This window comes from Muntiacus reevesi, chromosome 12 (assembly GCF_963930625.1).
Source record: "Muntiacus reevesi chromosome 12, mMunRee1.1, whole genome shotgun sequence".
NCBI classification, from domain to species: Eukaryota; Metazoa; Chordata; class Mammalia; order Artiodactyla; family Cervidae; genus Muntiacus; species Muntiacus reevesi.
This window is the reverse complement of record NC_089260.1, coordinates 40,944,098-40,957,617: the sequence shown is the minus strand read 5'-3', so window position 1 is coordinate 40,957,617 and position 13,520 is coordinate 40,944,098. Positions and strand designations below refer to the sequence as shown.

Sequence of the window (13,520 nt, the reverse complement as noted above, 5' to 3'; positions counted from 1 at the left end):
CGGGGAGCGGGGATGGTGAAGCGGGTGGGGAGAAGCCGGGCAGCCTCTCCTCGCTCCCGCCGCGGGCACGCGTCCAGGGCTGGGCAGAGGTGGGGGTGGGCGAGCAGGGGCGCTCACGTCACGTGCGCGCGCGCGGGGACCGCAATAAATGCCCGGGCGCTCGGGGGAGCGGCGGAAGCGCTCTGCGCCTGGCTCTGCGCACGGCGGCTGCACCCAGCGGGAGCGCGGGGTCGCCTGCAGCCTCCGCCGCCCAGCCTGACCCGAGTCCCCGCCCCTCTCGCTCCTGCAGCTTCTGCTCCGAGACGCTCGGGCGCCCACCCTGCAGAGCTAACCAGGCCGCTGCCGTTCCACCCCAGCCTCGGCCTCCCAACTTCGCCGCGCCTTTCCCAGCTCCGGCTTCCAGGTCCGAGGGGAGCCGCCGAGGCCGAGGATAGCAATCCCCCTGCAGGCAGCGCCGGAGGACGTGCGGCGCCCGGGTCCTGCCCGAACCGGGCCGTCTCTGTGCAGGCTGCAGGCGGCTGGGGAGGCCGGCCGTCTGGTTCGGCTGATCCATCTTAGGGAACTTCACACTGGAGAGGTAAGTCGTCAAGCTCCCACCCTCTTCTATCTACTTTTTTCTTCTTAAACTCTACTTAAAAAAAAAAAAAATCCACTTGCAGAGAACGGTCGATCACGGAGGGGTGGGTGTGTACTCGGAAAGCAGCCACGATGGAGAACTCTGGGCGCTCCTGCTTATCAGTGTGTTTGTGAATTTCACCTCCTTTGGTTTGGGTGAACGGTGTGCGCCTGCGGCGTGTGGCCGGAGAGTCTCCGAAACCGCCCGTGGACTGTTGTCTTCATCGGGTGCGGGCCACAGGTTAGGCACACACTTTCTAGGAAATAATGATTTTTTTTTCTTCTTGACCTGTGCCTGTATGCGAAGATACTTCCCCCAGTGACCTTAACTGTTCACTTGCATTAATTCACTGGTCCCTTTAGAAGTCTCCACGGAGATTTGTATGCGTAAAATTTTGTACTTCTTTAAAACATTCACTCTCGATTTCATAATTTTGTTGACATTCTGAATGTTTGAACCAGAGATGGGGCACTGAGATAAAATACCTTGAAACAGAGAGAGAAACATGGATCTCTGGATTGCCTGATAAAACATTCTAGGATAAAACATTCTAGGACCCTTTGCAGGCTGTGTGCCACAAAAAGCCATTTAAAGATTTGTAATTCAGAAATCGCTTTCAAACTTTATTTAACTCTTCTGGGTTGCTTTTGCCATTTGTTTTTGACATCATGTACATTATCTTGGAAAATACAGTTTTCTGTTCTGTGGGAAAGATGCACTGTGAAAAGTCCTCTAGAGTAAAAATGGATTGGAGAAAATTTATTTCAAAATTTATTCCGTTTGCTGGAATTAAGTAAGCAAATCAAACTGGCTCCATCCCTTTGTGACTGTTGTATTATTTTTGTTGTTAGAAAATTAATGTGTGCCGGGATTTTCACCCTAATTGCACTACATGTCCTTATAGCCAAAAGGAGTGGAAGAGCCGGTGTTGGAGATTTTCCCGGGGAAATCCTGAGAGCATTCATTATGAAGTGTACCGTGCGGGAGTGGTTCAGGGTAACCACAGTGCTCCTCATGGCCCGAGCGATTCCAGCCATGGTGGTTCCTAATGCCACTTTATTGGAAAAACTTTTGGAAAAGTACATGGATGAGGATGGTGTGTGGTGGATAGCCAAGCAAAGAGGGAAAAGGGCCATCACAGACAATGACATGCAGAGTATCTTGGACCTTCATAATAAGTTGCGAAGTCAGGTGTATCCTACAGCTTCTAATATGGAGTATATGGTAAGAATATTTTTCAAATGGTATGTACATAGAAATGTTTAATGATGCTTTTAGCTTCCGTGGTTAAAATTCATCCTGCTGATATTTAATCTTTGACCATTTGTCCTGTATGAAGCTTTTAAAAAAGATTTTCTTCAAGAGTATTTTCTTCTGCATTTTTTTTTCATTTTTTAAAGTTTTATTGGAGTGTGGTTGCTTTACAATGTTGTTAGTTTCTGCTGTATAGGAGAGTGAATCAGTTATATATGTAGCTGTTCTTTTTTAGATTTCTTTCCCATATAGGTCATTACGGAGTATTGAGTCAAGTTCTTTGGCACCACTTTTTTTTTTTATCCATCTTTGATTAAAATCCATCTTTGCAATTTTCCAATCTTGTTACTACACACAAGCAGTGGTGTAGTCCTGTTTATTCTTTTGTTGTTTTTTTTTTTTGACACTACCACAAGGCTTGTGGGATCTTGGCTCCCTGACCAGGGATTAAACCTAGGCCCTGGACAAGAAAAAGCTTGGAGTTCTAACCACTGGACCGCCAGGGAATTCCCCGTCCTATATCTTCTTCTACATATTCTTTTATTAGTGTTCCTTTCATTTTAAGAGCTCTATAAATTTCAGAGTAAAATGAAATACCTTCAGATCTAATGTTCCAACTAAGTACTTTAAATTCTGCTCTTAGGAGAAAGATTCCTGTCCCGAAAATGCTGTACAGTTGATGTATTTGCTTTTAAATGACTTAGTAGAAAAATTGTTTCCCAATTCCTAATTGATGGAATCTTCATATGAATGGTGGACCTGAAAAAACCAAGGATGAATAATTTGAAGACAGTTTCCAGATGACTGATGTGTGCATACACACACACACACACACACACACACACACACATGTGTATGTAGATACATTATAGATAGGTAGGTATAGGGTCTCCCAGGTGGCGCAATGGTAAAGAATCCACCTGCTAATGTAGGAAACACAGAGTTGCAGGTTTGATCCCTGGGTCAGGAAGATCCCCTGGCTGAGGAAATGGTAACCCACCCCAGTATTCTTGCCTGGAAAATCCCATGGACAGAGGAGCCTGGTGGAGCTACAGTCCATGGGGTCACAGAGAGTCAGATGTGACTGGGCATGCACACATGGTTATAAAGTATATGTATACTTTTATATATATATATATAGTTTCTAATGGGCCATTGTTTCTTAGCAGTATGTAAATGACATGTTGTAAAGTGTACTTTTCTGTGGTTGCTTTATGTTAAGGAATACTTTGGCAATAACTTTTTACCCTCTGAATTTATTTGTGAACTTCGAAGTGTGAAAATACGTTTGGGTAAAGGATTCAATAAAAATACGTGATATTCTTAATAACCTTATATGAATTCTGAGAGTAAATTAGCAAGTTTGAGAAACAAAATTACTTTCTTAAAGACTATTAAATATTACTTTTTCAAAACTGTAACTCATTAATATTAGGATACGTCATACCCTAAATATATAGAAAAATGTTCAAAAATCTTACTGCTTGCATGAATTAGGAATGTACTAGCAAAGCTTCCACGTGGCTCAGCTGTTAAAGAATCTGCCTGCAACGCAGGAGACCTGGGTTCGATCCCTGGGTTGGGAAGATCCCCTGGAGAAGGGAAAGGCTACACACTCCAGTATTCTGGCTTGGAGAATCCCATGGACTATACAGTCCCATGGGGTCACAAAGAGACACGACTAAGTTATTTTCACAATAATAGCAAAGACCGATAATTTTCATTGATGACAGCAAACTTAATGAACATTGATGCTAACATTTCTCCTTTGGACACATTGCAGGGTCCTGTTAATTTTAATATATTCTAGTTTTTCCTTTTTTTTTTCCCACTTACATTAGTTTGGATAGGTATTCTCTATTTTGGTAACTTTGATGAAACATGGAAATTCTAAGTTCACATTATATATTATAAAATATTTCCTTATATTATTTTAACTTTTACTAGAAAAATATTTTACCTTAAAGAAAGTAGGCAGCATGCAAGAGAAGTCATCAGAGATAAGGAATTGGTCCCAACCATCAGGCTGTAGGGGTTTAAATTCTGGCACTGATACACTTCTGGCTTCCCAAGAGGCTCTAGGAGAAAAGGACCCTCCCCCAAAAGTAGAAGAAATAAGAGAGAAGGGTTTGATCCCTGGGTTGGGAAGATCCCCTGGAGACGGACATGGCAACCCACTCCAGTGTTCTTGCCTGGAGAATCCCATGGATGGAGGAGCCTGGCGGGCTATTGTCCATAGGGTTACACAGTCGGACACGACTGAAGCGGCTGAGCATGCATGCACACACCCACCCACTGTGTGACTTTGGGCAAATCATAAATGGCCCTCTACTTTAGTTTCCTCGTGTCTAACAGACAAGCTCACCTCAGAGGGGTGTTGTGAGGTTATGTAAGAAATGAGATGACCTGTGTAAAGTTTAGCTTATTATCAACCATATTGCAGTTACAAGGTCCTGGTAAGTATTACTAAGACATAAAACCAATACTATGTTTCCATGGAAGTGAAGTCGCTCAGTCATGTCCTTCTCTTTGCGACCCCATGGACTGTAGCCTATCAGGGTCCTCCGTCCATGGGATTCTCCAGGCAAGAATACTGAAGTGGGTTGCCATTTCCTTCTCCAGGGGATCTTCCCAACCCAGGGATCGAGCCTGCATCTCCCGCATTGCAGGGCAGACGCTTTACCATCTGAGCCACCAGGTTTCCTTAATACCATTTAAATAGCCCATCTGAAATTTGTTTGCTCTTTTCAAAATTCTGTGCCATGCATGATATGACATCAGTAATGTCTCCCATTTTCTATTTTAAAATGTTTGTTCAAAGTGCAGAATTCTCTGACTTCTTCATCTGTGAGCTTTCAAACAGAAAGAGCCAGTTAATTATGGAGTTTTTCCAAGTAGTCCACCCTATGCTTATTCCATGTTGATAGGTACTCAGTTGCATTTTATTCAAAATAAGGAAGAACTTGGGAGTTCAAACCCCAAAAAGAAATCTGAAAATATTTGTGTGTGTTTTAAGTAATATGGAAATAATGAAAGAACAGTTCTGTGATTCGTTTTCTATGTCTGACTTCCAAAGAAAATAAGTGCCTATTGTATGATGTCTGGTCTAGAATGTTTATATGCATTTCATTTCAATTTCATTGCTTTCGTTCTATCCTTGAAATGTAGATTCAGAAACCAGCCAAGGTTTATGTTGCGTTGCCCTTAGATACTATGAACACTAGAACTATGTCTTGGCTAATAACTGGGCTGCAGAGGAGTTTATTTCCCAACGGTAACACAGGAACACATTTTCTAGAATACACATAGAAGGGGAAGTCTAAAAGAACAATACTGCTTTATTTGAAACACTGTTGATTTATATTTTATATAATAATAATGTAAGTACAGATGTTGATCGACCCATGGAAAGAAAATTGGTTCAAATAGTTGACTGAAGTGTATTTTTAAGGGAGAATGGATACATGTACGTGTATCACTGAGTCCCTTCACTGTTCACTTGAAGCTATCACAATATTGTTAATTGGCTATGAAGTGCAGTGACAGTCGCTCAGTCGTGTCTGGCTCTTTGCGACCCCATGGACTATACAGTCCATCGAATTCTCCAGGCCAGCATATTGGAATGGGTAGCCTTTCCCTTCTCCAGGGGATCTTCCCAACCCAGGAGTAGAACCCAGGTCTCCCACATTGCTGGTGGATTCTTTACCAACTGAGCTATCAGGGATATCCCAATAAAAAATAAGAAGATTAAAAAAAATTCTTTCAGGGGACTTCCCTGATAGTCCAGTGTCTAGGACTTCATGCTTCCAATGCAGGGAGCCTGGATTCAATCTTTGATCAAGGAACTAGATCCCACATGACTCAATTAAAGATTCTACATGCTGCAACCAAATAAATATTAAAACAACAACAACAACATAAAGTGTATTTTGATAAAATGAAAGGCTAAAGAGCCACTTCCTATAGAATCTGCAGTACCATGTGATAAGTGCCACTGCTTTTGGCCACTTACACTTCCCTTCTCCAGGAGATTTTCCTGATGCAGGGATGGACCCCGGGTCTCCTGCATGGCAGGCAGATTCTCTACCATCTGAGCTACTACAGAAGTCCTATACTCTGTTATACTGCATTAAAAGTTTGAATAGCCAGTTACCTTATGTACATTTGGTGCTTATTTTAGTCTGTTTTTTGTGTTTGAACCTACTGCAGCCAAGCCACATCCATGTTCATTAACATTACAACCCTACCCCCACTCTAAGGCTCATTAATTAATAGGGTTAAAAATGACCTCCAAAAGGTCACATCTTCGCTGGAAGAGCTTATAGGCTGATTGAGAAGAAAGAATAGACACATCTGAAAATTTTCAAGTAGGCAGGAACATGAAATTCTTTGTTCACATGTATGATTGATGCCAGGGGATCACAGGGTACTGGAATATTCCTACAGGAGAGTTAATCAATGGGGAAGATGACGTTTATGTTGTTTCTGGCAGATGGTCAGGACCACAAACTGTGGCCAAGAGTGAAGGGCATGTCTCAGCTGGAAGAGGAACCAACTTGCTGAATCTAAAAAGCTATGATACAGAGTAACTTATTTACAAAACAGAAACACACTCAGAGACCTAGAGAATGAACTTACTGGTTGCCAGTGGGGAAGGATGGTGGGGAGGGGTACCTAGGGAGTTTGGGATCACATGTACCCTCTGCTGTATTTAAAATGAATAATACACAAGGACTTACTATGTAGCACTATATACTCAGTTTATGTGGCAGCCAGGATGGGAGGGGAACTTGGGGAAAAATGGATACATGTATATGTCTGGCTGAGTCTCTGTGCTGTCCACTGAAACTATAACAACATTGTTAATTGACTGTATTCTAATGAAGTTTAAAAAAAAAAGAGGAATGAACAAAGTGGAGTGGCTGACTGTTTTTCTGGGAAACCAGAAGCAGGGTAGGTTGATGAAAGCAAAGCCCTGTGGTAGAATCAGGGAGAGGAGAAATGCATTTTTAATTATAGAAACCAGTAACCTGAGCAGAGAGATTACCAGTGTTTAATTCAGGATACATTGAAAAACTGAAGCTTTTAGGTCAGCTGTTACTGAAGAGGCAGTGGATATTTGAGGAAGAAACAGTGCCTTTAGACCTGTGTTGTCTCTGCTGCTTACTGGCATATGAAGTCTGACAGCAACGATTTTTTTTTGGTATTGTTTTTGTCATTGGTAGACTTGGTATAGGGATACCAATTCTATACCAGCCCATGGACTATATATTCCTATGTATATAGGTTTCGGAATATATAGCCCACGGGCTGCAGTGAGATAAGAGATTTGATCCTGTTGAGCATACTGTTATTTTCCTTCAAGCCTTTCCTTTTTGTGGGTATTAGCCCTATCGCTCGGAGAAGGCAATGGCACCCCACTCCAGTACTCTTGCCTGGAAAATCCCATGGACGGAGGAGCCTGGTGGGCTGCAGTCCATGGGGTCACTAAGTGTAGGACACAACTGAGCGACTTCACTTTCACGCATTGGAGAAGGAAATGGCAACCCACCCCAGTATTCTTGCCTGGAGAATCCCAGGGACGGGGGAGCCTGGTGGGCTGCCGTCTATGGGGTCGCACAGAATCGGACACGACTGAAGCGACTCAGCAGCAGCAGCAGCCCCATCACTTGGTTCTTTTATTTTTATTTTTTGGTTATTTCTTCATCATGTTGTTGTTGTTGTTGTTCTGTTGCTAAGTCATGTCTGACTTTTTGTGACCCTATGGACTGCAGCACAAGATGCTTCCCTATCTTCCTCTATTTTCTGGAGTTTGCTGAAGTTCATGTCTGTTAAGTCGGTGATGCTATCTAAGCATCTCATTCTCTGCCACCCTCCTCTCCTTTTGCTTTCAATCATTTCCAGCATCAGGGTCTTTTCCAAGGGTCTTGCTCATCTCTTCAAACTTTACTTTTGGCCCCCATGGTTTTACTTTTGGTCTTCTCCCTTCCTGGGGAATTATATCTATTCCTTTGACTTTAAATACTATCTGTCTATTGATGACTCCGTGGTGACACTCCATCCGATAGTCTTCTTTGAGCACTGTTTTCATGTTTCCTACTGTCCACTGGGTCATCTCTTGAATCTTAAAGTAATATTGTAACATTGCTTCAAGTAGTACTACTTCAAGTCTAAGATGTCTAAAAAGAAAATGAGCTGCTTTTGTTCCACTCTTGCCCATGGTCGTCCTTCCCTCCCTGGCTTCTTTCTCAGTGAATGTCACAGACATCTGCTAAGTCCTGTCCAAACAAAAACAGATCGTTAGGGATATCCTCAACTCTTGCCTTGCTCTCATTCCCTCTGTCCACCTCCATGTAATATGTACACACACATATAAATACACAGTTACTTGCCAGAGTCTTAGATTCTCTCTTAGAAATGTTTGAATCTATCTCTTATTTCATCAAAACCTGTGTTCTTTGTCTCCCTGAGACGGGCATCACAGCTGCCCCTGCGGAAGATTATACCATCTAGTCTTACTTTATTTCTACTTTAGTCTACCTTCCTCACTGCTACACAATCTATCTTTTCCCTCAAACAAATCTCTGGTGCTTACTCAACTGTCCAAAGCTTCTGTTAACTTCTGGCTGCTCACAAGTTAAAGCCCATCTTGAAGAACTTACAAAAGGCGGCAGGTCTAGTTCAATAAGCCCCATAGCCCTCAACTCCCTTTGTTGTTGTTGTTGTTTAAATTAATGTCCATTGAGTCCGTGATGCCATCCAACCATTGCATCCTATGTCGTCCCCTTTTCCTCCTGCCCTCAATCTTTCCTGGCATCAGGGTCTTTTTCAATGATTTGGCTCTTTGCGTCAGGTGGCCAAAGTATTGGAGCTTCAGCTTCAGCATCAGTCCTTCCAATGAACTTTCAGGGTTGATTTCCTTTAGGATTGACTATTTTAATCTCCTTGCTGTCCAGGGGACCCTCAAGAGTCTTCTCCAGCACCACAGTTTGAAAGCTCAACTCCCTGGCATATAATTGAATCTGTGTTCACATTGAACTATACACTGTTCTTTCTTTTTTATTTATTTAAAATTCATTTGGCTGTGCTGGGTCTTTCTTGCTGTGCGTGTGCTGTGCTTAATTACTCAGTCGTGTCCGGCTCTGTGACCCCATGGACTGTAGCCCGCCAGGCTCCTCTGTCCATGGGATTCTCCAAGCAAGAATACTGGAGTGGGTTGCCATGCCCTCCTCCAGGGGATCTTCCCGACCCAGGGATCAAACCCACATCTATACGTCTCCTGTGTTAGCAGGTGGGTTCTTTACCTCTAGAGCCACCTGGGAAGCCAAAGTATTTTATTTAAATCTGTTTATAGTATTGAAGTTCTGTTGCAATTAAATATATACATGTCCGTTTTCCTTTCAAGACTGAATTTCCTGGAAGGATAAGGATGTACTTACCTTTATAAATGTGTGTCTGATGCATAGATGTACTCAGTAAATATTAATATTTGTTGATTGAATACTGTTGAATGTTCAGTAAATGTGTTGATAAAGCCATGGATGGAAAATAGATAAAATTATATGAGATAAATATAAAGGACAAAGAAAGAGGAATTAAAATATTCTATAAGTAGGATATCATCAACACCAGATATAACTTGGAAATATCAGAGATGAAGAAATAAGTCAAATAATTCAGAATTATTTTTTCTATTTTTAAAAATATTCATGGTGTACTAAAAATTGTCCTATAATATGGAGTTGCTGAACAGTGGTTAAGATGTTCAGATGCTCTGGAATTTAAATAATAAATTAATGCATATTTATCTCTTGTAACAAGTCTTTAATAAGTCTCTTAAATTATAGATTGGCTAAAATCCAGAATAGCTCACTGTGATAGAAAATGTATCTAAGTCTAGAATGTCCTTTAGCAACAATTGGACATATTCCCTAGAAATTTTATGTGTGTCATTTGCCTTTGTACATGCTCAGTCATGTCCGACTCTGCAACCCCGTGGACTGTAGCCCGCCAAGCTCTTCTGTTCATGAGGATTCTCCAGGCAAGAATACTGGACTGGGTTGCTATTTCCTTCTCCAGGAAATCTTCCTGACCCAAAGATGGAGCCGTGTCTCACGATGCCAATTATACAAGCTATTTCCCACTATTATAACTATGTCCATGTCAGTCGCAGAACAGCTGACAGACACTGTGCTGGGAGGGTTGATGGCTGTACCTCCTTGCTGTTGCTTCACATGTGATAAGACTCGGGACAGAAGTTTTCACAGCATTTTCCCAAATGTAGAACAAAATACATCTAGCTACCTGTCCTTCCACTGGGCAACCAGAGGCTCCAAGCCAACAGCCAGTCATACTCGGAGTGCATGGTACATGTTTTGGTACAAACAATGGCTTAGTACCATTTTATCACTTAAACTCTTTATATGGCCATGCTTAACACTGGAAATGAAGTGATTTTTCTTCTGTGCAGATTTTTCTTCTGTACAGCAGATAACTGCAGAAACTGGTCAAGGGATGATGTAGCCCCCAACCCAGGGTGATGTTAGTCTGGGCCCTACCCTATTTCTGACTAGCTGTAGCCCTGAGTCCAAGCCTAAAAAAAGTTAATTTTAGCTTGTGAGTTGCTCTGACAAAGCAACTCTTATAAATTTACATTTTCTGATATTATCTGCCACCAATGACATATATCATTGTCACTGAACAAAATAATATATGGATATTGTATTATCCTTATAATACCCTGATTCTGGGAAAGATTGAAGGCAGGAGAAGAAGGGGACAACAAAGGATGAGATGGTTGGATGGCATCACCGACTTGACAGACGTGAATTTGAGCAAGCTCTGGGAGTTGGTGATGGGAAGCCTGATGTGCTGCAGTCCATGGCGTTGCAAAGAGTCAGACACAACTGAGCAACTGAAATGAACTGATACAGTACCCAGAAAAAATGCAGTTAATAAATAGATGGCCTCATAACTCATTTACCCAGAGCTTAATGTTGACAGATTTCTTACCTTGCTAAAAGTGGCCAGCATTCACTGCAAGTAAGGTTTTATTTCAACTCTTGATTCCTAAAATGATTATTTTTCTGTGTACTCACACTTGCCTGGAAGTTTTCAAAGTTAAATATTTGCATCTTTTAAGGGTATGCAGTGTAACCTATATGCACTTAAAAGTTCATGAAATATCTTGACTGAAAGGTTGTTACTCTTATTTAAGGTATTTAAAGTTTCTTTCTTCTTGATTTATTTAATTTTCTTAAACATTTAATTTTGTTAAACAGTTTTTATTTTACTTCACTAATATTATTTAGATATAGTAAAGCTTTTTTTAAAAGTTAATTTGTCTACAGAATTGAAAAGTTTTTAAAACCTTAATTTGGATACATAGTATTTTTTTTTTTTTTTTTTTTTAGCATTGACACTTCATATTAATGTAATTTTCTTTTTGAAAGTTGCACTTGTAGATGGCAATACCTGTAGGAAGAGAGTGACAGTACAGCTCAGTTGCTTGAATTTGTTAGCTACCCTGTGATTCTGGGAGATTAAAGATCCCTCATTAAATGAAAGCAGATCTAGGATCTTAGAAAGGCAAGGCATGAGAAGCAGTTTCACAGGAGAGTGGACTACCCGGAGCCAGAAAAGTGTCACAAAATTTTGAAATTGTTACTGTTGTTTATTCCTTCATTCGACAACTATTAGTTTACCAAATGCCCAGTACCATTGAGGGCCCAGCTGTAAATACAACAAACAATCTAACTTGCCTAGAACAGGTGTAAAAACCCTAACTCTCCCAACTCAGCAAGTGGCCCGTGTGACACAACGAGTGTGAAAGTCGTGTAGAAAATGAGGTCCAGCTTTCACTGAGGAGAACAGACACACGTCACTGTAGTCATTGTAGAGACTCCCTCTGAGTCCAAGTGACAAGAAGTCATTTGAGCAGAGGAGTATCATGATCTTATTAATACTTATACTCACTCAGAGTCAATTTGAATTTGTCGAGAATAGACTTTATGTGGTGGGAGGTAGGGCCGTAGTATGGGCAGGGATTCCAGGCTGCTGCAGTAACCAGTCCAGCAGCTGATGGTGGCTAGGAATGGGATGGCAGCCTTGAAGGTGATGAGAAGTGGTATAGTGTGAATCCACACTAAATCTCATTTGTAGTCATGACATCAGCTTTGATAAATTCAAGGAAGCCTTGCTGCAAGACTCAGGCAATTGGCTTGGGCAACCAGGCAGCCAAGTTCCCACATCTAGTGCAATGTCGAAATCCATCCGAGCCCTGACTGCAGTTTTTTGAACACTGGTGGTACTTTCCATCCTGGTTTGAATATCAGTGGGGAAAAAAAGGAAAGAAAAAAAAAATCAATGGGGAAATTTCAACTTGTCCTGACTTCTGGAATGGTTACAGAGATTCTGGAAATCCGCAGGTTACCCATTGCCATTTCACCCACCCAGTTCCAAGAGCGGAGAAGAGATAGAAGCAAACTTTGTCTCCTAACTTCCTAGGGTACTGATACTTGCTGTTTTTCCACATGGTCTGCCCTCACCTCCACACTACTCTCCCATTCCTGCTAAAAGCAAGAGGAAGTGAGAACTGTAGCAGAAAGGGCAGTGATGTAGCTCCTGTTCATTAAACCCCCGTTGCACCATTGTGGGGTATGTCACTGGGATTTGATTCCATCTTGGAGGTAACATAGACATATTTTGGATGCTCGGTGTAGCTGTAAAGATTTTGCCTGAGGAACTGGGAAATATTGGAGTTACCATTTTTTAAGATATGGAAGAATGTGGCTTGACCAGCTTTTGGTAGAGATAGCTGGAGCTCAATTTTGGATAAATTAAACTTAAGATTTTTTCTTAAATATTCAAGTGGATTTTTCATGTGTGCAATTCGATATATGTGGTCTAATCTGGACCATAAAGTAAGGATTCATCAGGATTTAGATGATGTTAAAGCCCCAGGAGAGATGAAATCATCAGGGGAATGAGTATAGAGGGAAACTGGGCTTGGTTGCTCAGTCGTGTCTGACTTTTTGCAACCCCATGAATTGCAACTTACCAGGCCCCTCTGTCCATGGGATTCTCTAGGCAAGAATACTGGAGTGGGTTGCCATGCGCTCCTCCAGGGAATCTTCCCAACCCAGGAATCAAACCCAGGTCTCCCGCACTGCAGGCGGTTTCTTTACCGTCTGAGCCACTGTAGAAGGAAGAGATATTCACAAAGTGAGCCCTGGACATACTTAACAGTGTAGAGTTAGGGAAGGAGAGGAGGAACAGCAGATGGAGTTGAGAATTGGGAAAAAAAGCCAGGGAAGTAAGATGTCCTGAGGTCAAATGAAGAAAGGATGATCAACTCTGTGAAATGTTCCTTATAAAGATCAAATAAAATGAGGATCCTGAAATTTGGAGGCTATACCGGAGGTCTCATAAAACAGTTTGGGTATCATCGTAGTAGTCCAAGGATGGTTCAGGGAAGAATGGATGGGAGAAATGATCAAGCTTGTTCACCCACTCATTCATCAAACATGAACTATCTCCTCTGGGCCAGGTGATATCTGCAGCCTTAACTCTTTTCTAATCCAAAGTTTTCAACTTAGTTTTAGAAGAGAAAAGTCAGTTTGGGAACATATCTGAAATTTATAATTGCAGT

At 41.8% G+C, this 13,520-nt stretch overlaps 1 protein-coding gene across 1 annotated transcript in view; it reads left to right on the top strand.

The window, feature by feature from the left end:
- The first annotated feature begins 231 nt into the window (after positions 1-231).
- CRISPLD1 (cysteine rich secretory protein LCCL domain containing 1) overlaps positions 232-13,520 on the top strand; it is a 51,421-nt gene continuing 38,132 nt past the window's right edge. The window contains exons 1-2 of the mRNA XM_065902699.1: positions 232-577; positions 1,521-1,840. Of these exons, the coding sequence (XP_065758771.1) occupies positions 1,583-1,840 (258 nt within the window). The 5' untranslated portion in view covers positions 232-577; positions 1,521-1,582. The remainder of the gene's footprint in view (positions 578-1,520; positions 1,841-13,520) is intronic.